A 27,061-nucleotide genomic window follows, 5' to 3' on the forward strand; every position below is an offset into this window, starting at 1 on the left:
ACAATAACCAGGATAACATCACACAGGAGACACTAGCCAGGATAACATCACACAGGAGACACTAACCAGGATAACATCTCTCACACAGGTGATAACATCAAAGGGTTATATTGTGGACAGCTGATGACATCAGGAGAAAAACAGTGGCATCAATTCTGGCAAGTTTATTGAAGGTACAAGAGAAGAGGCCACATATACATGTCAGTGCGGTTGACGTAAGCTGCAGGACGGGGAAATGGAATTAGCAATTTTTACACAGAAAACAGGATGAATTAAAAAATAAAGAATGGAAAACAAAATGAGAAAATCAATTGCTGTACAACATTCACACACGAGACAGATGTTTTTTAATTTCTACGTACCTTCCATCAATTTTGACAAAATTAACACTAAAGGAACATTGTCGTCAAGACTTAGTCGACACATTTGCACATTCATCAAGTTGCAAATAAATGAACTATTCAGTATATAACATTACACAGTATAGGAAACCGGGCTAGTCATGATATTACGGCAAAATTACTCCAAGTGCTCAAACAAAACAAGTATATTCAATTTAGTTAAATATTTAATACTTAAAAGCATTGTTTTATGTTAAATAATTTAAGGTAATTATTACTTGGTAACAAAGCCAGTACAAGAATTTAGTGCTTGCACAGTTTGTATACAAACGTTAATACCAACCCAAAAACAATTCTACAAAATGGGACACTATAATGGGGAATCTTTCACCAGACTAGAAAAAGGGCACAAAGCTAATCACAAAATTAGGATGAGAATGACTAATGAACCTATTGACTGCATGCATGCTATGCCCCATTATTAATACAGAAGAACGTTGCTTCCACTGTACACTGTCACTTATCTACACAAATCACTGATAAAAGTGCGACACATACTAATGAATGATTCCGAGGAATCAAGATATTTTCAACAGCTAGGAATGGATTCTTTAGAATAATCATGTACTTAGACTAGGACTGATGGAATATGGTAAAAAGAAAAAGTGTCAAGACCATTTAAATTTTATTAAGGACATTTCATTGAGACAATCAACTTCACAGCTGCAAAAATGAGCCCCAACTCAACTTGTTGAAGTTGCCACCCCATGAAGATAAAAATCTTTAATAATGTACAGTGGGTCAGGTCAATGTTTAATGTACAGCACTCATTTACACTACTGGAATCTAGGACTTGGCATACGAGGACACTTTCCCGCTGAAATAGGGCAGAGGTAGCTGCCCTCATCAACAGTTCACCCCACAGGAGCCTAGTCCCCATGGCTCTCAACCCTCTCCAGGAATACTCGGCATATAATGGTCACATAACCCCAACATATACAACCTTGACAAGTTAGGCCTCCAGATCCATGGATAGACCAACTTTGTGCCCGCCCTGGTTGAAGTTCTTTCCGTCGATGAGTGTGGAGAGTGTGAGTGTGATGCCATCGCGCACCTTCTGTTGATACCCTAAGCCAATCTGTGAATTGTTGTTAACTTTGGCTCGCACAGCAGCATCCTTGTCCAGGGAGTACTTGCAGCCAATGGAGAAGCGCGTGGTGTTAGATCCAGCAGACCAAGCCAGGTCGACGGCACCCTCCAATTCGGGATGAATCTTGTGGAAGAGGGAACCGCCAAACTCGGCTCCATCGTTAGCGTACGTGTGAAGTATGAAGTCTGGGTTTGTGAACCCAACAGTGAAGTTATTCTTTGTAAGCTTGGATTTGGCAGTATCAAAAGACATCTGATAACCAACCAGCCAATTCTTGTAGCTACCCACAGCAGCACCATTCACAACTGGACCACCAAGATCTAATGTGGAATCTAGATTAACTGACAATGCATCAGTCTTGTATGTAGACTTAAGCACTCCAGACTTCTTCCCAGTCTGGGGAGCAAAGGTGGTGTTGAGGACAAGCTTGAGGCCCTTGGCTACCTTGTCTTCCAGTGCCACTTCTGTGTTCAGAGTGTTGTCTGTGTTCCACTTCTCGGTGAAAGTCAACCCTGAAAGTAAAAATAGTCCATATATTACAACTTTCATGTAACTTCAACAGCATCAGCTTCATTACATAAGGATAGCAAAACATTAATCAAACTTAAACAATTATTAAACTGTTTTACAAGTACTGTATCGAGTATTCCCTAAACTCAAAAATATTTCAAGTTTAGCCGTGATTCAACTACTTTCCATCGCTAATTTAAAAACTTTGTATGTACTGCACAGTACATTGATATCAATTATGTAAGTCCTTCAGACAGCCCAAAAAGACATTGGAACACTTACCATTAAGTTAATTTAAAGTAATTTTTTTTTAATTTTGTATGTACTGTATTGCCATTTTAAAGTCTACAGTTTTAGCTTTATTTGAAAGAAATTGGTCAACTTATCATTTTAGTCATGAGAAAATCTTACAATAACGGTGAGTTTTGTATATTTATTTTCCTTTGAAAACAACCAGATTAACAAAATACAAATAACTGTGTAACTGTCAAAAGTAATTATCAAAATAAGACATCAAGATAAGAAGACACTGTAGCACCATCAAAGTTGTACAATGTTCAAAAGGCGCTAGATATCACTAAAGATGCCAATACAAGAACACACGAACACAAGGAGAGCAATATCAAAGGTATCTGATTCACCAAGGATTCTATAGAGGGACAGGTGACTAAGGGACAGTCGGGAAGCAAGATACACGTCCTAGAAGTCCGGACATTCAACGAGGATATGCACGACCGCAAGAGGGACAATGCAGTTTGGACAATAGGGAGCAGGATGGCACTCCATTAAGCGAGTTAAATGTGTATGGTCAATACATAACCTCGCCAGAGCCGTTTCCCATCGCTGGTTAAGGTGGTAGGAAGGCTAAGGGGACACGCTACCATTTAGAGCATTCAGTTTGTTATCAGTAACATACGACCAATAACTCTGCCAATGGGCATAAATTAAGGAATGACTGACTGGGTAGAAGTTGGAATAATGCTCGACATAGAACAAGTGTGGATATCCTCCCTAACAGCAGTGTCCACACACATTTAAGGAAACACCAAGATGGCTGGGAACCCAGCAAAACTCAACTGTCTAAAATCTGCTGGAGATTTAAAACAACCCATATTGAATTTTGACTACCACAAGGTGAATATGATTAAACGACTCCAGAGCCATGAGGGGCACTGCAAGTCAATTACAATGACAAATGAATTGACAAAGCAGCTGACAAAGAACAAACAAATTGGCATGAAGTTCAGCCATGAAAATGCTAGTCTCTGGAGGCTGGCAGTACATATAGGTGTGGCCAGGAAATACAACTGAGTAACCTACACCATCTGTAGGTGTAGGTTACTCAGTTGTGTGTAGACCTATGTGTGAAGACAGCAACAGAGCGGGGGAGTGAAGAAAAGTGTGCAAAGAAAAGGAGTTTCAGAACTTCAGTAGTAGTAGTAGTAGTAGTAGAAGCCTTTGCATTGTGGGTCAAGATTTTGCCAAACTTCAGAAGTGGGAGAGAATCAAGGTTGTCTTGCAAGTGAAACAACCGTACAGAAAAAGGATGAAAGGAAACAGGGCTTACAGGAGGGGCAATGTTCAGAGTACAACATAAGCGAGTGTTGTAGGGACCGTGCAAGGTAGCAAAGACGGTAACACAGGACAATCTTGGAGAGACAGGCCGTAGAGGTTTTAACATGCAGGCTCAGGGTAAGGGATGAACAAAATGCAATAGGGGAAAGAACGAAAGGAGTGCTGAAAAAGATATGAACATAATATTTAATGAGGTTGGGCTCTGGGCAATGACATATGACCTAATTAGCACCTTATGACCAAGAGTATTGATTAAGACAAATGCATAAGCCACCAATGTGCACCCACATGATAATTGCCATATGATGATAGTAACCGTAATCGTCTAGTAACTAATGAATAACAATTTACTAGTAACTATGTGAGCAGGGAATCAAGGTAAACTCCATTACATCCACAAAGATCTATTATATCCTTATTTACATCATACATGTAAAACCCAAACAATACTTGTTTAAATCACAATATGACGACCACCACTGTCCAAGGGTGATTAAAAAATGGTCACCATTCCCGGATGTGAAGACCTCAGTACCGAGTGAGCAACCAAGGCTGGAACACGAGCTAACAGCACTGCTGTTTAGTTTGTGATCACAGCATCGCTTAAAAATGTAAAAATATATCCAACTGCTATTATTTTGTGATGATAGTCATGATATCAAGATGATCTTCAAGATAGAAGAGCCTGACTGTGATAGAGACTGTGTACAATGTTCAGATATCAGTGAACCCAATGCTGTTCAATATGTTGACAGCACACTGCCATTGTTTGGGGCATCTAAGCACCTGAAAAAGTCTTCATGTTCTATTACAAAGTAAATTGTGGAAAATTATTCATTTATAGGATTTAGTGATCAGGATTCTGATAATAGCAGCATTGTGGTGAGAATTAGCAATGTGTATAGTATGGTGACAGGAGGAATCATGAGTGAGGTGGCACTGTGAGGTGGCACTGTCAGCTGACTGTGTGGTGGCCGCTCGGCTCTGTGGACACACAATACCAGCTTAAGTGGGTGTGGGTGTGTCGTGTGTGTATATACAATAGTGTAAATAACGGCAAAAACTCTAGCAGGCCATTCCGGAGCAAGTATCACGCCAGCACTTATCATGCCAGACTTTCTCGCCCTATCATGGCCAAAATATGTCACTTTTTTTTTTACTTCAGGGAATAAGCAATATTAAAAGGAATACGCAAATATTAGAAGGTTTTTTTCCTTGTGCACAGTGTTGTCAGCTATTAGCTGTACCACCAAAGGGTTAAGGAGGGTGGGGGGGCTAAATGGTACAGTAGCCCCAACGAAAGATGGACCCACTGCATGTGACAAGGTAGTCAACACTGGAGGCTTGGGGTTCAACCCTGCCAATATAGTGGGAAGGGAATAGTGAAAAATCAGTTGGGTCAGCCAAAGGAGGTTGGTCTGGACCCAAAGTAACTGGAGCTATGGATTCCCTTCTTCCATCACCAACTTGGTGCATGGTCACCCACCCCCACAAGCCTTTCAGAGAAGTAAGTAATTATCAAAAGAAGGCATCAAACCGGGAAGGCTATGTAGCACCATCAAGTGTGCAGAATAATCAGAGGGTACTAAATATCACCAAGGATGCCAATATAAGAACAGAAATGCACAAGGCGAACGAAATCAAAAGTATCAGATTCGCCAATAATTCTATCAAGTGATAAGCGACCGCAGGGGATGGTCGGAAAACAAGACATACGCTCATCCCGGAAATCAGGACATTCAACAAGGATATGCACAACTGTAAGAGGGACAATGCAATTTGGACAATAAGGAGCAGGGTACATTAAGTGACCATGAGTTAAGCGAGTATGGCCAATACACAACCTCAGAGCCGTTTCCCCATCGCTGGTTACGGTGGTAGGAGGATGGCCACGAGGGCACACAACTCTTAAGAGTACACAGTTTGTTACCAGTAACAGAAGACCAACAAGCCTGCCAATGAATAAGGAAGGAGGAATGAATAACGGTAATAGTTGGAACAAGAAATACCTATACGAGAGATGGGACAAGAGCGGATAGCTTCCCTAACAGCAGCATCCGCACTCATTTAAAGACACCAATATGGCTGGGAACCCAGCAAAACTCAACTGACTTGAATTTACTGTGAATAAGAAACAGCCAGTGCTGTATCTCGACAACCACTGGATGAACCGGATTAAAGGACCCAAGAGCCATGAGGGCACTACGAATCAACGACAACTACAAAAGGAAGATTGACAATGAGAAAGCAAGAGACAAGAGCATAGAGAATAGCATAAAGTACCGCTGTGAAGATGCTAGTCTCCGGAGATAAGCGACAAGTGCTGTCAGGAAAAACAACATAGTAGCCTACACCATCCGCAGACTTAGACTCATCGGTGAAGATGGAAACGGAGCGAGAGAGTGAAGAAATTTGCTAAAGGAAAAAGCGTTTCGGAACCGTAGGAGACGTAAATGCTTTAGTGATGCGGGTTAAGGATGTACAAAACTGTGGAAGGGGGGGACTCCACGGTGGGCAAAAAAGGAACACGAGGAGAAATATTAGAAATATGAACTGAAAGAGAATCCTGTAAGAGATAACCCGACAGAAAGAGGGTGGTGGTGAAGAGGAACAGGAACAACAGAGGAACAACAGGAGGTGTAAAAGTTAAAGCATGACAGAGGTGAGAGGAAGGATGTTGCAAGGACCGCGCAAGATAGTGAAGACAGTAGCGGTCCTGGAGAGATATGACGCCAGTGTCAACATACAAGCCGAGGACAGGAGTTGAACGAAAGGCACCAGAACTGAAGCGCAACCCAGTATGGTGCAAAGCATCAAGACCGCAAAGAGTAGGAGGAGGAGCAGACGAGTAAGCAGGGCAACCGTAATTGAGTGTATACAGGACGAGAAAAGAATGTAAAGTGAGGAGTGCGCGCCTATCCGCTCCGAAAGAGGTATGGGACAACACCTGAAGGAGGGTAAAGGCCTTAGAGCATTCAACTCGGAGGCAAGATATGGGGCGACCAAGACAAACGAGTGTCAAAAATCAACCCCAAAAGCTTAGCGGAATCCTTGTACACAATGGGGTGACCATAAAGCGACAAAGAACGACATGCTTCCGAGTAAAAGTCATAGCACAAGTCTTATGACGTAGAGAACCTGAAGCCATGATCGGTGGCCCAAGATGACACGGCATCAATCGCAAGTTGACGCCGGCGTTGAAGGAGATGCGAATCATCACCCCAACAGCAAAGGGCAAGATCGTCGACAGAGAGCAGAGAAGACGCCAGAAGGAAACGGAAAGAAAGCCATTAAGGGCAACTAGAATTAAGGCCCACCCACAAGAGAGTGGGAAGTGGGCGAAGTGTTACCCGTTACCGCACATCGGCGATCTACAATAGTTTTACCACGAAGATACAAGACATTGCCGTTCTTCCAAATAGGCTATGTGGCTATTAGAGAAAACTTAAATTTTATGGCAAACATGTTCATACTATCTCCAAGTCGATCGGATAAGAATTGAATTTTATAGAAATATTTGTTCGTCGGACATAAAAATATGTCTACTCGGGCAGTTTCAAGTGACCCCCAGCGAACACGATCTTGTGTCTGCCGGGGAGTAGTGTTAATTAATGATCTGAAGACTTCATTCTCTCATTATAGATGAGTCGACTGATATTGCCTGTGAAAAACATGTCTGTGTTCAATATTATAATGCTAGACAATAGGATTTTATCCCTGTGGGACTAGTTAGTCACAAGTACAATCTCTGAATCCTTGTATCAACATTTCAAAAATTATTTTGGCAAAATTGGAGTTGATTTGAAGCAACGTTTTGCAATTGACAAGAACAGGGCATTAAATATGTGGAGCTCACCATTCACTTTACACCTTGATGAAGGAGGATAGCCCTAATTTGTTTCTTATCACGTGCACGTCATTCTTTGCACTTTGCCTGTTCTCGTGCACGTGACCAATTACCTTCCACATCGACTTCATGATAAGAGACAGCTACAGCTGGTTCTACAGATCTTCATTAACCCTTCAATTGTGTATCGCATCATGTGATGCTTTGGAGTACTACGCAAGATTTAAACGGCCCGCGGATACACGGGGTTCACCACACCTTCATCAGGGCTCTTGTAAACAGACGCCATTTTAAAAAAAAATCATGGGCCAAACTCCCGGGTGTTAGGGGCCTCAGTATTGAGACAGCTACCAAGCCTGACGCACGCAGCATGAACTCACAGCACTGCTGTTCAGCTTGTGACCACAGCATCGCCTAAAAATGCCATAATATACTTGTTCATGCTATTATGTAGCGATGATATTATTACAGAAGACCCCTGACTGATAAAACTGACCAGGGTTCTGATAATAGCAGGATTGTGGTGATATTTGGCGCTGTGCGCCATGGAGGGAGGAGTAATGCTGTGGGAGGGAGGATGGTGGCGTTGTCTTTTGAGTGTGCGTGGCCACCTTTTATTGACTGCACTCAGCATACCAGCTTAGTGGTTCGCTATGGTGAACACAAATGTAGATACTTATATATAACGTGTGTATAGTGTGAGATAACAGCGAGGAGGAGGAGGTTGAGAGCCGCCATTTTGGTGAGGGAGGAGCGTCGTCTGCAGGACTTATCCTGTTGTTTACTGATGACCACAATGGTCTTTGGGCACCATACCAGTTTACTTGTACAAGTATGGTGAATAAAACAGGTAGATATTTATATATAATGTATGTATATAGCGTAATAACACCACAAGCAATATTGTTGGAGGACAAATATTAGTGCGTCTGGCCTTAACCCAGGGAGCCGGTCGGCCGAGGGGACAGCACGCTGGACTTGTGATCCTGTGGTCCTGGGTTCGATCCCAGGCGCCGGCGAGAAACATTGGGCAGAGTTTCTTTCACCCTATGCCCCTGTTACCTAGCAGTAAAATAGGTACCTGGGTGTTAGTCAGCTGTCACGGGCTGCTTCCTGGGGGTGGAGGCATGGTCGAGGACCGGGCCACGGGGACACTAAAAAGCCCCGAAATCATCTCAAGATAACCAAGTATATAAAAGCAAAAACAGTATGGTGGGTGGAGAATGGTGGCAAATCAGGTGAGGTGAGGTGAGGATGTGGCAGCCAGTGGCAGCCAGTCACTGCCTGCCACTGCCACTCAGCATACCAACTTAGTGGTTCGTCATGGTGAACAAAACATGCAGATACTTATATATAACCTGTGTATATAGTGTAATAACCGACAAAGTATTTGTTCACTGTTTGATGAACATAATTGAATCAACAATATGCACACCATATTTTTGAGTACAGCGATGATTCACTCATTTTATTATATAAATATATCACACTACACACTATTGAATAATATTACAGCAAAAAAACTACGAAAAATCAATCGGAGACATTGAAATAATTAGGTAATTATCTCTTTGTGGAAACTCTGGCCTGACAGCTGGCGATCAACAGATCGCCTGGGACGCACGCTCAGTCAGCGCCTGATTTTTGCCAGACTTCCCCGCCCTATAGCGGGCAATATATGCCACTTACGATTTTTTTATTATTTTTCCCGTGATCAGTGAACACAAATTAACAGGTTAGGAAGAAAAAATATTTTTTTTTTTTTTTTGGTATGCACCTGTGGGTGTCAAATGCTATATAGGTATGCGCTATTTAAGGGTTAAGGAGAGAGTTGTCTAAAAATTTACAGATTGATAAATGATGGGAAAGATCCCTTACAGTTAATACTTTTGCAGGAAGACGATGGTTGGCAAGGAGCGGTAGTGTAAAGCAGCTGTTAGATCACTGGTATTCTTTAACAACCCGTTACCAAATTGCTTCTTCCTCTTGTGATAAACATGTTGCAAGACAACTATTTTCAATGTACTCTGATTCTGCTATAAGCTATATTTCACATTCCTCAAACCAATCCTAAATGATTTTGAAAGAAAAAATTGACTATTAAAAAGATGAAGCAGATCAGTATAGCCTTCACACTCTTCGAAAACTTCACTCTTGGAATGCTAAGAAGGATCGTGTATCCTGATCATGCAGAGCTTCATATTAATTGGGACTACAATTCCATATATCTGCCCCTGGAGAAAGTGGACTTGGGTTACAAATTTTCAACACTTCAGGCCACTTAGACAAAATTTATAGCCCAGAAAAAGTTTTCAAAATATTCAAGAAAGATGCCATAATTTTTTAGTGAAAGCTTAGAAAGAGCTTTTTTCTCATATTTCTAGTAATGTTGAAACTTTAAAAAAGGTGAAAAATCTGTCAGCTATCATATGCCTTAGCCACACACGGCCACCATTTTCAGAACTTCCATTAGTACCAGCTGACCAATCTAAGCTTAGTGAAATTGAAAATCAGTGGCGCCTACTGTTAACCATTGACTGGTCCAACATTTGTGAGGGACAAATTGCACCATCTGAATTGTCATTTTGGACCAAGGCAATAACTCAAGAACACTGCTGGCAAAACCATTAAAATCATGTAGTGTACTCTATGTATTAAAATATATTACTTGGAAAACCATGTCACAAAAAAAAAAAAAAATTGGGCTACTCTTATTACAAATTCGTTACTTTCAGCCATTCGGAAATGGCAACCCTGGGTGGGGGATGGGGGGTGGGTGTGTCACGGGTAGACGGGGGGGATGGATGGGTTGGGAAGGATGGGACCAACATGCACCAGACCCACACCTGCCACCCACAGGGACCTACAACAACATACACCAGACCCACACCTGCCACCCACAGGGACCTACAACAACATGCACCAGACCCACACCTGCCACCCACCACAGGGACCTACAACAACATACACCAGACCCACACCTGCCACCCACCACAGGGACCTACAACAACATGCACCAGACCCACACCTGCCACCCACCACAGGGACCTACAACAACATGCACCAGACCCACACCTGCCACCCACCACAGGGACCTACAACAACATACACCAGACCCACACCTGCCACCCACCACAGGGACCTACAACAACATGCACCAGACCCACACCTGCCACCCACCACAGGGACCTACAACAACATGCACCAGACCCACACCTGCCACCCACCACAGGGACCTACAACAACATGCACCAGACCCACACCTGCCACCCACCACAGGGACCTACAACAACATGCACCAGACCCACACCTGCCACCCACAGGGACCTACAACAACATACACCAGACCCACACCTGCCACCCACAGGGACCTACAACAACATGCACCAGACCCACACCTGCCACCCACCACAGGGACCTACAACAACATGCACCAGACCCACACCTGCCACCCACCACAGGGACCTACAACAACATACACCAGACCCACACCTGCCACCCACCACAGGGACCTACAACAACATACACCAGACCCACACCTGCCACCCACCACAGGGACCTACAACAACATACACCAGACCCACACCTGCCACCCACCACAGGGACCAACAACAACATACACCAGACCCACACCTGCCACCCACCACAGGGACCTGCAACAACATGCACCAGACCCACACCTGCCACCCACCACAGGGACCTACAACAACATACACCAGACCCACACCTGCCAACCACCACAGGGACCTACAACAACATACACCAGACCCACACCTGCCACCCACCACAGGGACCTACAACAACATGCACCAGACCCACACCTGCCACCCACCACAGGGACCTACAACAACATACACCAGACCCACACCTGCCACCCACCACAGGGACCTACAACAACATGCACCAGACCCACACCTGCCACCCACCACAGGGACCTACAACAACATGCACCAGACCCACACCTGCCACCCACCACAGGGACCTACAACAACATACACCAGACCCACACCTGCCACCCACCACAGGGACCTACAACAACATACACCAGACCCACACCTGCCACCCACCACAGGGACCTACAACAACATGCACCAGACCCACACCTGCCACCCACTACAGGGACCTACAACAACATACACCAGACCCACACCTGCCACCCACCACAGGGACCTACAACAACATACACCAGACCCACACCTGCCACCCACCACAGGGACCTACAACAACATACACCAGACCCACACCTGCCACCCACCACAGGGACCTACAACAACATACACCAGACCCACACCTGCCACCCACCACAGGGACCTACAACAACATACACCAGACCCACACCTGCCACCCACCACAGGGACCTACAACAACATACACCAGACCCACACCTGCCACCCACCACAGGGACCTACAACAACATACACCAGACCCACACCTGCCACCCACCACAGGGACCTACAACAACGTGCACCAGACCCACACCTGCCACCCACCACAGGGACCTACAACAACATACACCAGACCCACACCTGCCACCCACTACAGGGACCTACAACAACATGCACCAGACCCACACCTGCCACCCACCACAGGGACCTACAACAACATACACCAGACCCACACCTGCCACCCACTACAGGGACCTACAACAACATACACCAGACCCACACCTGCCACCCACCACAGGGACCTACAACAACATGCACCAGACCCACACCTGCCACCCACTACAGGGACCTACAACAACATGCACCAGACCCACACCTGCCACCCACTACAATATGCAACAACACCATATTGGCTACTCACCATGTTCCTTCACTTTGTACTTTGTTTCAAGATTGCCAGCAACCTTGCCAGACTCGAGCACGTTGGAGCCGCCCGCTGTAATCTCTACACCGGTGGCAGTTTTGCTCTTGCACTCAAGTTTCAGCACACCGAAGTGATAGCCCTTGCCGAAAACATCTCTGGCAGATTTGCCGAGGTCAGCGTAAATTGGAGGAGACATCGTGTTCTGGAAAACATTAAAATATTAACGTAACTTTTTTTATACCCTCATAAATGTTAAAAATGTTTGCTCGAGTATTTAATATCCTTGAATAACTTGGTTGAATGATACAACATTTAAAACGGACGGCTAGGTAAACTGTCACTTCGACATCAGTACCGTACAATCTCTAAAACTAATCATTCTGCCCCTAACCAGATTTAAATATCTACATTATTTTATTAACCACGTTTCAAGTTTCACAAGCGCCGTCCCCGGGAACAGGAAAATTCTCAGTGAAGAATTTAGTGCCGATACAAGTAGTGCTAAACCATTTAAATTAAGAACATTTTGTTTAATAATTTACTGTACTGTATATTAAAATCTAATGTATAACAGTGATGAAACTGGGCTGTATTGGAGCAGTCTGCCAGGGTGTAATGTTAACAAGGACTACAATATGCACCATACCCATTCCTTGAGAGTTGTACAGAGTACACCTGGTCACAGCTAGGGCGTGCACCAATGCTGATGGGTCGCAGAGAACCACACGTGCACTCGTTGGCAAATCCAAGAAACCATTGCTTGAACAATCTGCTTGTGAAAATTATAACTCAAAGAATGCATGCTTGCACACAGGAAATCTCTTTCTTTCTTGGTTTCATGTTTGTTTTGCAAGAAAGTTCGTGGCCCAATTAAGAAACACAAAGCGAGGCTAAGCAAAGTTTGGGCTTTGGTGTTGCTTGATAATGCACCAGCCCACCCAGGTATTAACCTCACATGATGGCAAGATGATGCCACTTCCTCCTAATACCACCTCTCTCATCCAGCCTATTGATCAGGGAGCCAGCTACACCAAAAAAGGGTCTCGACAAAGTTTTAGTAGTTTTGCCTCAAGGAAAATGAACTTGGCATGGATACCAAGGCTAGAAAAATGCCTCGAGAATTTGAAAACACCATTCCATCAATTGAAGCAATTTATAATTGGGTCAACGTGTGGAGTAAAGTCAAGGAATCCAATTTGAAGATTTCCTGGAAGAAAATCCTCATACTTATGAGGCCAACAATGAAGAGGAAGAAATGAATTTTGAAGGATTTACAGTCAAAATCCATAGAATATTCAGAAATGCTGCTAAAAATTTAGAAAGACAAGATGTGGTTGAAAGGCAAGAAAGATGCTGATGACCCAGGATATGTTGTGATGAGTGAAGAAGAGATATTCTCCCGTAATTACTTAAGTGTAGTTACCGGATGAGAGCTACGCTCGTGGTGTCCCGTCTTCCCAGCACTCTTTGGGGAGACGGGACACCACGAGCGTAGCTCTCATCCTGTAACTACACTTGGGTAATTATGGGAAAATCTCTCTTCTTCACTCATCACAACATATCCTGGGTCATCAGGATACGTCTGTCACTGGTGAGGTTGACGAAGAAGAGGACGATGATGATGGCAATGAGTAACAAACACCACAAACAACAAAACAGTTTACTCAAGTCATCTGCTTATATGTTAAGTTCTTGTCCAACTGCTAATCCAGAAGTTGGAAACATGTATCAGTACTTGAGGCGAACCAAAGAGCTCATCATCCGAGGGGCCAATGAGACAAGCTAAACTATTCTCATTTAGTAAGAACAACCACCAAAGGCTGTTGAACCACTGAAGCCTCAAGGAATCCAAAGATCTTCAAGTTATGCTTCACTAGGAATACAAGAGCCTTCAACCAATAAAGCCTCACCAGAAAGCCAAGAGCCTTCAACCAGTGAAGCCTCACCAGAAAGCCAAGAGCCTTCAACCAGTGAAGCCTCACCAGAAAGCCAAGAGCCTTCAACCAATAAAGCCTCACCAGAAAGCCAAGAGCCTTCAACCAGTGAAGCCTCACCAGAAAGCCAAGAGCCTTCAACCAGTGAAGCCTCACCAGAAAGCCAAGAGCCTTCAACCAGTGAAGCCTCACCAGAAAGCCAAGAGCCTTCAACCAGTGGAGCCTCACCAGAAAGCCAAGAACCTTCAACCAGTGAAGCCTCACCAGAAAGCCAAGAGCCTTCAACCAGTGAAGCCTCACCAGAAAGCCAAGAACCTTCAACCAGTGAAGCCTCACCAGAAAGCCAAGAGCCTTCAACCAGTGAAGCCTCACCAGAAAGCCAAGAGCCTTCAACCAGTGAAGCCTCACAAAGCCAAGAACCTTCAACCAGTGAAGCCTCACAAAGCCAAGAACCTTCAACCAGTGAAGCCTCACAAGAAAGCCAAGAACCTTCAACCAGTGAAGCCTCACAAGAAAGCCAAGAACCTTCAACCAGTGAAGCCTCACAAGAAAGCCAAGAGCCTTCAACCAGTGAAGCCTCACAAAGCCAAGAACCTTCAACCAGTGAAGCCTCACAAGAAAGCCAAGAACCTTCAACCAGTGAAGCCTCACAAAGCCAAGAACCTTCAACCAGTGAAGCCTCACCAGAAAGCCAAGAACCTTCAACCAGTGAAGCCTCACAAAGCCAAGAACCTTCAGCCAGTGAAGCCTCACAAAGCCAAGAACCTTCAGCCAGTGAAGCCTCAGCAGCTGGCAGTCAACGCTGACCTTGCTGAGGTCATGTACAGTACAGAACAGTAATTATAGTGTTGACTTAGGTTATGTGAATTGTTAAGAAGTCTTGATTTCAAGTTCCTCTACAATACTGTATGCAGCATTAATCAAGAGGACAAACTACAAAAAGATAAGCTAAAGTGTTTTAGTTTACACTACTGAGTAGTTTTTTTTAATTAGTGCATGTGGAAAGTCTAATTGATAGTTGGTACACAAAAATAGCAAATGTTCATTTTTTGGACTTTCCCCAGGAAGAATTCTGCGTATCCGGATGATTGGCTTATCCAGTTGGGGTGTGGGTGTGGGTGTGGGTGGGGGGGGGGGGGAACAAACCTGCCCATATAGCCCCAGATCACCAGGCTTAGGCAGTGTCACAACTGTTTATATTGTATCCTGTGATCAAGGTACGCATTTTAAAAATATTTTTTTTTATGCACACCAGGGTGTTGCACCACAAACAGGTGGGCAGCCAAAGTGCTAAAGCACAAAACTTTTCAACACTCCCTATGCATCGTGGCCATTTTCTGGGTTCAACGGAGAACCTTACGAACACCTTCCAAAGATTCCTAATCAACCATACTGTGACAAACATCAGGTTGTGAGCAGCCGCGTCAAATAGCCTGGTTGACCAGACCCGCCAACCAGGAGGCCTAGTCGGAGACCGGGCCACAGTGACATTGATCCTTGAAATTATCGAAAGGAAACAATAGGAAACAGCCACTAACCCACATCACAGTTAGGGGCAAGAACAATGCTCCATTAACCACATAAAAGGAATCGCCAAAACATTACAGATATGGAGGGGGACCTTTCAAGTCTAGAATGAGGTAAACAAATGAACCCATTTCTTCAAGAATAACATTGCTATCCACAAACAAATCCTGGATCACTGAAACAGCTTGAACCAAATTAACATATACGGTATTCCATTTAACACTATCGTTAACTTTGAGCCGGACTTGCGTCCATTATTTGTCTCCAGTCCTAACTTTGGGCCGGACTCTCGTCCACTACAAAAAATATTTGTATAAAATTCATTTTTTATCCAATCGACCTCGGGATAGTATCAAAATAAGCACCTTTAGAATGCGCACAATTTGATACCAAAATGAAAGATGTAACATGAAACGATGTCCAAACACTTGTATGATTATAAATAGGCTTTTGGTCAAAATTTTAAAATATGTTAAAATTCTATTATGCTATTATGTTGGGACTTGTTTTAAAATGCGCGCCTTTACGTCGCGAACAAGTTGATACCAAAATGAAAGATGTAACAAAAATTTATGTCAGAACAGTGGAAAGATATAAATAATTGTGATGCAACCTGTCCTCTTAAAAATAACGTCAATTTTAGCAGTTTGCCCGTATGGCCGAATTTGGATGTAATTTGAAAATGAAAATAAATTTGGGATTTTTTTTTCAACAACAGTAAATTAAGGGTTCTCTGGTAGGTTAGGTGCGCAGGAAATTCTCAAGTCTCAAAACGTTATGAAAAACGTGAATTGAAAGTCATCTATTGTAACCTTACAGAGTAGGCCGGACGACTCGAACAGAAAACGGAACAGTACGTCACTTTTGCGAGTATTTCATTTCAAATTACATCCAAATTTGGCCATAGCGCGCATACGAGCCAAAAGTGACGGGTTGGATGATGAGCTTCCAGAATTAAAATATTTGTTAAAATTCCAGTTATTGCTCTATTATTATGGGACTAGTTTTAAAATACGCGCCTTTTTATTGTGAACAATTTGATACCAGAATGAGACGTAACACAAAAATTGATGTTATCAAACTGAACGATTATACACATTAGGTTGCAGTGTACAAATTGGTGCTCGTTCACGGGTCACTTTAGGCTTTTCTGCGGGGAGGCACTCCAGGCTTTTGCACATTATATTCATACACATCTGTAGGGAATTTAATTGCGAACACTGATACCAAAACGAGAAACGTAGCACGAGAATTAAGGCGAGAAAAATGGAACGAGTATGCACATTTTACTGATTTTGTGCGTTCACGGGTAAATTTTGCCAGCTTTAGGCTTTGCTGTTGGGAGTCACGCCAGGCTTTTGGACATTATATTTATACACACCTGTAGGGAATTCAATTGCGAACACAATGATACCAAAACGAGCGACGTAGCACGAGAATTAAGGTGAGAAAGCTGAAACGAGTACACACATTTAGATGTGACCGCGCGCTTGCCCGCTCACCGGGCGCATGACTCCTAAGTTGACCACGTGCCTGCCCGGTGACAGATAGCTTTAAGATGTAATGCCCTGGTACCTGCGTAAGCGCTTTAACAAGTCACATCGGGCCAGTACGGCTGGAAGATTGAACTGCTAAAATTTAATTGAAAGGTTTATGTTACGACCCTGGTTACGACTATCTCTCAGATTTAAATTAAATTTGGTAGGATGCCAGGGCTACTGTGGAAGGAGCCACATCGAAAGTGATCGGCGACAGGAGCATTTCCAATCCTCCAGGTTATACCCGGCAGTGACTGGCTGCACCGTCCCTACCACAGCATGCCTCTGTCAGACAACGACGACGACGACTCAACTTAGCACAGACAACGATTCACTAGTACACTTCACCATTTATACTTTTTCGCTGTATTCTGGAACTTGGTGCGTTCCCCACTCATCATCAACTCTACTTCACGAGCCTCATGACTATCTACAAGACTCCCGCAAGACTCCAAACTCAAGTCTAGTCTCTTCCTTAACCCTACGCCCCTAGAGTGAAGCCCCCCCCCCCTACCCCAGCACACACTTAGTAGCCCTTCATACATGTCTACAACTGATGACTGAATATTCTGGCTTATATTCAAGCTAAACTTCACATATGTGGAATCTTTATTTTGTGCTTGCATGAACCAGGTCAAGGATGTACTTGTTGTGCTTGCGGGGGTTGAGCTCTGGCTCTTTGGTCCCGCCTCTCAACTGGCAATCAACTGGTGTATAGGTTCCTGAGCCTATTGGGCTCTATCATATCTACACTTGAAACTGTGTATGGAGTCCCACCACACTCCACCACATCACTGCCTAATGCATTCCATTTATTAACTACTCTGACACTGATAACTTCATTCTAGCGTTTCTGTGGCTCATGTGGGTACTCAGTCTCCACCTGTGTCCCCCTTGTTCGCGTCCCTCCAGGGTTAAACAGTTTATCCTTGTCTACCCTGTCAGTTCCCCTGAGAATTTTGTATATGGTGATCACGTCTCCCCTGAGCTCGTGTGTCTTCCAGATCAAGTGCCCGAGGAGTGTGCCGGGCACGACACCCTCCCGGAGCCCCGCCCAACAACAGGTCAGGGAACACCCTTGTACGCTGCTACAACACGCACCTCATACAACACAAGCCACACACTATACACACACTATACACACACCATACACACACTACACACACTTTACACACACTATACACACTATACACACACTATACACACACCATACACTACACACCACACCTCACACACTCCTCTACACTCAACTTACACTTGGGGCCAAAATATACAAATATTTTACCACAAATTTACACTTTCTATCCAATAGCTCGTCCTTTTTTTTTTTTTTTTTTTTTTGACCAAGTATTGGGGCAACAAAATGCTAACTAGAGAGGGGGAGATAACCCCCCCCCCCCAAGGTCACTGACCTATACCAAGGGTCAATATGACAGTTACGTCAATGTTAAGAGGTCAAAGAGGTTAATAAGGACTAAAACTGTACCCAAGCAACCAAGCACCTCGCCCTTATGACCTCAAGGGGGGGGCGGGGAGGGGACATGATAGTGACATTCACGGTCACACATACACCTGTATTAACTAGTCACACAGCTGCTCTCCGAGCCGTGAACACCAGAACACGTGAACAAAGCCGAGAGATGAGAGTGAACACCGGAGGCCGGAGCCGGCTGGAGTAGCGGCGTCGTCTGCACCAGCACCCAGCCTCCTGTAGGGCTCCAGCCGGCCCCAGGCCTGGCCAGAGGCAGCCCGGCGGGTGGTCGGGCACGCCCCGGGCACGAGGGCACGGGAGGCGAGGGGCAGGAGAGGCAGGGAGAGGCAGGAATAGTTACCGGGGCTGGTGGAGGTGTGGTGGTGGTGGCGCGACTGTGGTGTGATCAGCTGGGCTGGTCATGGCGCTCCTTCCCGCCATAAGTGGAGCAACTCTCCCTCCTTCACACTATATTAACCCCACCGCCTCTATCTCACCCTCACCACCACACTAACACGGCTCTAATAATTATATATATACATTTGTTTTAAGAGGAAAATGTATTGAACATAAGGTATATGGGAATACATTTGTCTCCACAGTTAGTTCTCATTGGTGTATTGAGTATGGATGCACATGGCCGGTTCCTTCACACTAACATGGACTAAATACTATACATACACACGATACGTATTGACATGCTCATTTCTTACACACGAGGTTAAATAAAAGCCAGATATGTATATAGATAATATATAGATAATATATAGATATAATATCTCCGCACTTGGCGCGTGTGGGGGCCCGCACACAGGGGCCCACACGCCCGCCTACACGGACTCCCGCCTGCCTCTCCCGCCTATTTCGAAATAGGCCGTTTATAGCCCTAAAGACGCCTGTTTTTAGGCCCCGCTAGGCAGCCTGATGACCTTCCCAAGCTGCCTAACTGCGCGGGTGCCTATCACTGTGAGGTGAACAGAGGCATCAGGTGTAAGGTCCCCTTATGGGTCCCAAACCGATATTTTTGAAGGCCTCAAAGAGATTTTTGAGAGACACTGAGAAAAATAATTTTTCCACAATTTTCCATGAGAATTTTAAGCGACAGATTATTATTTATTATTAATATATTTGTATTTTGTCATTTGTTTACGGAAAAAAGAGAACAAGATACTTGAAAACATTTTTAAGATGTCTATTTAGGCAACCAATATATAACTCTTCTGAATTATAAATGGAATTGATTAAAATGTTTTTAAATGGAGAATAAATGTATGTGTTATTAACAACTAATAATTCAAAACAAATAAGATTAGTGAATTAGTATGATTAAATTAGTCAGTTTAGTTCATTTAGTATGCACCCCATACCCATGCTGTGAGCGGTAGTGGACCCCATACCCATGCTGTGGGTGGTAGTGGACCCCATACCCATGCTGTGGGCGGTAGTGGACCCCATACCCATGCTGTGAGTGGTAGTGGACCCCATACCCATGCTGTGGACGGTAGTGGACCCCATACCCATGCTGAGTGGTAGTGGACCCCATACCCATGCTGTGAGTGGTAGTGGACCCCATACCCATGCTGTGGACGGTAGTGGACCCCATACCCATGCTGTGGGTGGTAGTGGACCCCATACCCATCCTGTGGGCGGTAGTGGACTCCATACCCATGCCGTGGGCGGTATTGGACCCCATACCCATGCTGTGAGCGGTAGTGGACCCCATACCCATCCTGTGGGTGGTAGTGGACCCCATACCCATGCTGTGGGTGGTAGTGGACCCCATACCCATCCTGTGGACGGTAGTGGACCCCATACCCATGCTGTGGGTGGTAGTGGACCCCATACCCATCCTGTGGGTGGTAGTGGACCCCATACCCATCCTGTGGACGGTAGTGGACCCATACCCATGCTGTGGGTGGTAGTGGACCCCATACCCATGCTGTGGACGGTAGTGGACCCCATACCCATGCTGTGGACGGTAGTGGACCCCATACCCATGCTGTGGGTGGTAGTGGACCCCATACCCATGCTGTGGGTGGTAGTGGACCCCATACCCATCCTGTGGGCGGTAGTGGACCCCATACCCATGCTGTGGGTGGTAGTGGACCCCATACCCATGCTGTGGGTGGTAGTGGACCCCATACCCATGCTGTGGGTGGTAGTGGACCCCATACCCATCCTATGGGTGGTAGTGGACCCCATACCCATGCTGTGGGTGGTAGTGGACCCCATACCCATCCTGTGGGTGGTAGTGGACCCCATACCCATGCTGTGGGTGGTAGTGGACCCCATACCCATCCTGTGGACGGTAGTGGACCCCATACCCATGCTGTGGATGGTAGTGGACCCCATACCCATGCTGTGGACGGTAGTGGACCCCATACCCATGGTGTGGGTGGTAGTGGACCCCATACCCATGCTGTGGGTGGTAGTTGACCCCATACCCATGCTGTGGGTGGTAGTGGACCCCATACCCATGCAGTGGGTGGTAGTGGACCCCATGCCCATCCTGTGGACGGTAGTGGACCCCATACCCATGCTGTGGACGGTGGTGGACCCCATACCCCTCCTGTGGACGGTAGTGGACCACATACCCATGCTGTGGACGGTGGTGGACCCCATACCCATCCTGTGGGCGGTAGTGGACCCCATACCCATGCTGTGGGTGGTAGTGGACCCCATACCCATGCTGTGGGTGGTAGTGGACCCCATACCCATCCTGTGGGTGGTAGTGGACCCCATATCCATGCTGTGGGTGGTAGTGGACCCCATACCCATGCTGTGAGTGGTAGTGGACCCCATACACATCCTGTGGACGGTAGTGGACCCCATACCCATCCTGTGGACGGTTGTGGACCCCATACCCATGCTGTGGGTGGTAGTGGACCCCATACCCATCCTGTGGGTGGTAGTGGACCCCATACCCATGCTGTGGACGGTGGTGGACCCCATACCCATCCTGTGAGTGGTAGTGGACCCCATACCCATGCTGTGAGTGGTAGTGGACCCCATACCCATGCTGTGAGTGGTAGTGGACCCCATACCCATGCTGTGAGTGGTAGTGGACCCCATACCCATGCTGTGGACGGTAGTGGACCCCATACCCATCCTGTGAGTGGTAGTGGACCCCATACCCATGCTGTGAGTGGTAGTGGACCCCATACCCATGCTGTGAGTGGTAGTGGACCCCATACCCATCCTGTGAGTGGTAGTGGACCCCATACCCATGCTGTGAGTGGTAGTGGACCCCATACCCATCCTGTGAGTGGTAGTGGACCCCATACCCATCCTGTGAGTGGTGATGGACCCCATACCCATCCTGTGAGTGGTAGTGGACCCCATACCCATCCTGTGAGTGGTAGTGGACCCCATACCCATCCTGTGAGTGGTAGTGGACCCCATACCCATGCTGTGAGTGGTAGTGGACCCCATACCCATCCTGTGGGTGGTAGTGGACCCCATACCCATGCTGTGAGTTGTGAGTGGTAGTGGACCCCATACCCATCCTGTGAGTGGTAGTGGACCCCATACCCATGCTGTGAGTGGTAGTGGACCCCATACCCATCCTGTGAGTGGTAGTGGACCCCATACCCATGCTGTGGACGGTAGTGGACCCCATACTCATGCTGTGAGTGGTAGTGGACCCCATACCCATCCTGTGAGTGGTAGTGGACCCCATACCCATCCTGTGAGTGGTAGTGGACCCCATACCCATGCTGTGAGTGGTAGTGGACCCCATACCCATCCTGTGAGTGGTAGTGGACCCCATACCCATCCTGTGAGTGGTAGTGGACCCCATACCCATGCTGTGAGTGGTAATGGACCCCATACCCATCCTGTGAGTGGTAGTGGACACCATACCCATGCTGTGGACGGTAGTGGACCCCATACCCATCCTGTGAGTGGTAGTGGACCCCATACCCATCCTGTGAGTGGTAGTGGACCCCATACCCATGCTGTGGACGGTAGTGGACTCCATACCCATGCTGTGAGTGGTAGTGGACCCCATACCCATCCTGTGAGTGGTAGTGGACCCCATACCCATCCTGTGAGTGGTAGTGGACCCCATACCCATGCTGTGAGTGGTAATGGACCCCATACCCATCCTGTGAGTGGTAGTGGACCCCATACCCATCCTGTGGATGGTAGTGGAAAGCTAAAGGCGCATTAGACAATAATAATGTAATGAGTATTAACGTATAGATTATAGAGTAAACATAAGTTAATGTATATTGAATCTGTGTATTGAAGAGGAGCGTCAGAGATACAACATCTTAGACCCAAGAGCCAGAGTGCATAGGGGGTGGGGTCAGCCCTTTCTCAGACCAAGTCTATTCCATCCAGCGGTAGACCCCAAAGACCCATTCATCAATTTTAACATGCTGTTCATTCAAAACAGGAATTTTCTCAAGTATAAATTAACATTTTTATATATTAGCATTCTGTGCATATTTAGGCATTGGGTAGGTTAGGTGTTTGAGAGTCCGTCTTGGATACAAATATCCATGGAGATTTGGAATGGAAACAACAGTTGATCAGCGAAGTTGCAGAATCTGTGGTGAGAGTGATGGACACCGCCTTGACCACTATCTACGTGAATGTGAACACTTGAGAGACATTAGGAATATGTGTAGAATAATAAACCCCACATTGTTTGAGTTAGGAAAACACTATTTGTCAAATATTGATACTGTTCTTAAAAGATTTCCCCATTTTGCACCCGCAAGATAACGTAAGCTTTTAAGGGTTGATAAATGTTAATCTTCTTGTTTGAGGAGCTGTTCACTTGAGACAGTTAAGCAAGTCCCAGCTGTGTCTGGGTACAAGTGATAGGATGAACAACCCAGCGGGTTTTCTTCCTATTGGGGAGTGTTGTACATGCTGCTATGGCGGTATGTCCACTCACAGGATGAGTGGCGCTGCCCAATACTGTCACTATGGCGGTGTGTCCACTCACAGGATGAGTGGCGCTGCCCAATACTGTCACTATGGCGGTGTGTCCACTCACAGGATGAGTGGCGCTGCCCAATACTGTCACTATGGCGGTGTGTCCACTCACAGGATGAGTGGCGCTGCCCAATACTGTCACTATGGCGGTGTGTCCACTCACAGGATGAGTGGCGCTGCCCAATACTGTCACTATGGCGGTGTGTCCACTCACAGGATGAGTGGCGCTGCCCAATACTGTCACTATGGCGGTGTGTCCACTCACAGGATGAGTGGCGCTGCCCAATAAACTCGCCCCTCGGGGCAAAATTTAAAAAATTTAAGGTTCTGTCGGCGAGTAATTGTATATGTTGTACGTGGGTGAAGCATTTACAGCGTTGTGGTTCGAACACCAGCCGTCAGCGAAGCGCTTAATATAGCTGCTCTGGAGAAGGTGCAGCACAGGGCCACAAAAGTCCCTACAGAGCTCAGTCGTCTGACGTATCAGGAGCGGGTGAGGGCCTCAGGGCTAACACCACTACACACCAGACATGACGGGCCGGGTATTATATAAACTTTTATAATACTGAACAATTTGGAGGATGTTGATCCGGACAATTTCTTCAGAAGGTCAGATGTAACACAACATGGCCCAACAGGTTCAGGCTCAACAAGCCACAATGTAACACTAACATGGACCAACAAGCCACAATGTAACACTAACATGGACCAACAAGCCACAATGTAACACTAACATGGACCAACAAGCCACAATGTAACACTAACATGGACCAACAGGTTCAGGCTCAACAAGCCACAATGTAACACAAACATGGACCAACAAGCCACAATGTAACACTAACATGGACCAACAGGTTCAGGCTCAACAAGCCACAATGTAACACTAACATGGACCAACAAGCCACAATGTAACACTAACATGGACCAACAAGCCACAATGTAACACTAACATGGACCAGCAGGTTCAGGCTCAACAAGCCACAATGTAACACAAACATGGACCAACAAGCCACAATGTAACACTAACATGGACCAACAAGCCACAATGTAACACTAACATGGACCAACAAGCCACAATGTAACACTAACATGGACCAACAGGTTCAGGCTCAACAAGCCACAATGTAACACTAACATGGACCAACAGGTTCAGGCTCAACAAGCCACAATGTAACACAAACATGGACCAACAAGCCACAATGTAACACTAACATGGACCAACAAGCCACAATGTAACACTAACATGGACCAACAAGCCACAATGTAACACTAACATGGACCAACAGGTTCAGGCTCAACAAGCCACAATGTAACACTAACATGGACCAACAAGCCACAATGTAACACTAACATGGACCAACAAGCCACAATGTAACACTAACATGGACCAACAAGCCACAATGTAACACTAACATGGACCAACAAGCCACAATGTAACACTAACATGGACCAACAGGTTCAGGCTCAACAAGCCACAATGTAACACAAACATGGACCAACAAGCCACAATGTAATACTAACATGGACCAACAGGTTCAGGCTCAACAAGCCACAATGTAACACTAACATGGACCAACAAGCCACAATGTAACACTAACATGGACCAACAAGCCACAATGTAACACTAACATGGACCAGCAGGTTCAGGCTCAACAAGCCACAATGTAACACAAACATGGACCAACAAGCCACAATGTAACACTAACATGGACCAACAAGCCACAATGTAACACTAACATGGACCAACAAGCCACAATGTAACACTAACATGGACCAACAGGTTCAGGCTCAACAAGCCACAATGTAACACTAACATGGACCAACAGGTTCAGGCTCAACAAGCCACAATGTAACACAAACATGGACCAACAAGCCACAATGTAACACTAACATGGACCAACAAGCCACAATGTAACACTAACATGGACCAACAAGCCACAATGTAACACTAACATGGACCAACAGGTTCAGGCTCAACAAGCCACAATGTAACACTAACATGGACCAACAAGCCACAATGTAACACTAACATGACCAACAAGCCACAATGTAACACTAACATGGACCAACAAGCCACAATGTAACACTAACATGGACCAACAAGCCACAATGTAACACTAACATGGACCAACAAGCCACAATGTAACACTAACATGGACCAACAGGTTCAGGCTCAACAAGCCACAATGTAACACTAACATGCGACCAACAGGTTCAGGCTCAACAAGCCACAATGTAACACTAACATGGACCAACAGGTTCAGACTCAACAAGCCACAATGTAACACTAACATGGACCAACAAGCCACAATGTAACACTAACATGGACCAACAGGTTCAGACTCAACAAGCCACAATGTAACACTAACATGGACCAACAAGCCACAATGTAACACTAACATGGGACCAACAAGCCACAATGTAACACTAACATGGACCAACAAGCCACAATGTAACACTAACATGGACCAACAGGTTCAGGCTCAACAAGCCACAATGTAACACTAAACATGGACCAACAAGCCACAATTGTAACACTAACAAGGACCAACCGGTTCAGGCTCAACAAGCCACAATGTCAACACTAACATGACCAACAATGCCACAATGTCAACACTAAACATGTGACCAACAAGCCACAATGTAACCACTAACATGGAACCAACAAGCCACAATTGTAACACTAACATGACCAACAATCCACAATGTAACACTAACACTGGACCAACAAGCCACAATGTAACACTAACATGGACCAACAAGCCACAATGTAACACTAACATGGCCCAACAGGTTCAGCCTCAACAAGGCCACCAATGTAACACTTAACATGGCCCAACAAGGCCACAATGTAACACTAACATGGACCAACAGGTTCGGGCCTCAACAAGCACAATGTAACACTAACAAGGACCAACAGGTTCAGGCTCAACAAGCCACAATGTAACACTAACACTGACCAACAAGCCCAATGTAACACAAACATGGCCAACAAGCCACAATGTAACACTAACATGGACCAACAAGCCACATGTAAACACTAACAGGACTCAACAAGCCACAATGTAACACTAACATGGACCAACAAGCCACAATGTAACACTAACATGGACCAACAAGCCACAATGTTAACACTAACATGGACCAGCAGGGTTCAGGCTCAAAACAAGCCACAATGGTAACACAACATGGACCAACAAGCCACAATACAGTAACACTAACATGTGACCAACAAGCCACAATGTAACACTAACATGGACCAACAAGCCACATATGTAACCACTAACATGGCACAACAGGTTTCAGGGCTCCAACAAGCCACAATGTCAAACACTAACATGGCACCCAATCAGAGTTTCTAGGCTCAACAAGCCACGATAGTAACACAAAACATGGACCAACAAGCTCACAA

At 45.6% G+C, this 27,061-nt stretch overlaps 2 protein-coding genes across 3 annotated transcripts; one reads left to right on the forward strand and one right to left on the reverse strand.

Moving 5' to 3' along the window:
• Positions 1 to 1,011: 1,011 nt before the first annotated feature.
• On the reverse strand, positions 1,012 to 19,218 carry LOC123753241 (voltage-dependent anion-selective channel protein 2). Of its 2 annotated transcripts, none has more exons than XM_045735263.2 (3): positions 19,064 to 19,218; positions 12,230 to 12,434; positions 1,012 to 2,003 (listed from the first exon to the last, which is right to left on the reverse strand). In XM_045735263.2, exons 2-3 carry the CDS (start codon positions 12,426 to 12,428, stop codon positions 1,354 to 1,356), a joined length of 849 nt encoding a protein of 282 aa, XP_045591219.1. In that variant the 5' UTR covers positions 12,429 to 12,434; positions 19,064 to 19,218; the 3' UTR covers positions 1,012 to 1,353. The 2 variants fall into 2 exon arrangements, with proteins under 2 accessions (XP_045591219.1, XP_045591289.1); XM_045735333.2 differs by lacking the exon at positions 19,064 to 19,218 and adding an exon at positions 18,802 to 19,025.
• Positions 13,199 to 15,006, forward strand: LOC138362692 (snake venom metalloprotease inhibitor 02A10-like). The gene is made up of 2 exons (XM_069321148.1): positions 13,199 to 13,408; positions 14,110 to 15,006. Exons 1-2 carry the CDS (start codon positions 13,199 to 13,201, stop codon positions 15,004 to 15,006), a joined length of 1,107 nt encoding a protein of 368 aa, XP_069177249.1.
• Positions 19,219 to 27,061: the final 7,843 nt, after the last annotated feature.

Source organism: Procambarus clarkii, chromosome 1 (assembly GCF_040958095.1).
Source record: "Procambarus clarkii isolate CNS0578487 chromosome 1, FALCON_Pclarkii_2.0, whole genome shotgun sequence".
Lineage (NCBI taxonomy): Eukaryota > Metazoa > Arthropoda > Malacostraca > Decapoda > Cambaridae > Procambarus > Procambarus clarkii.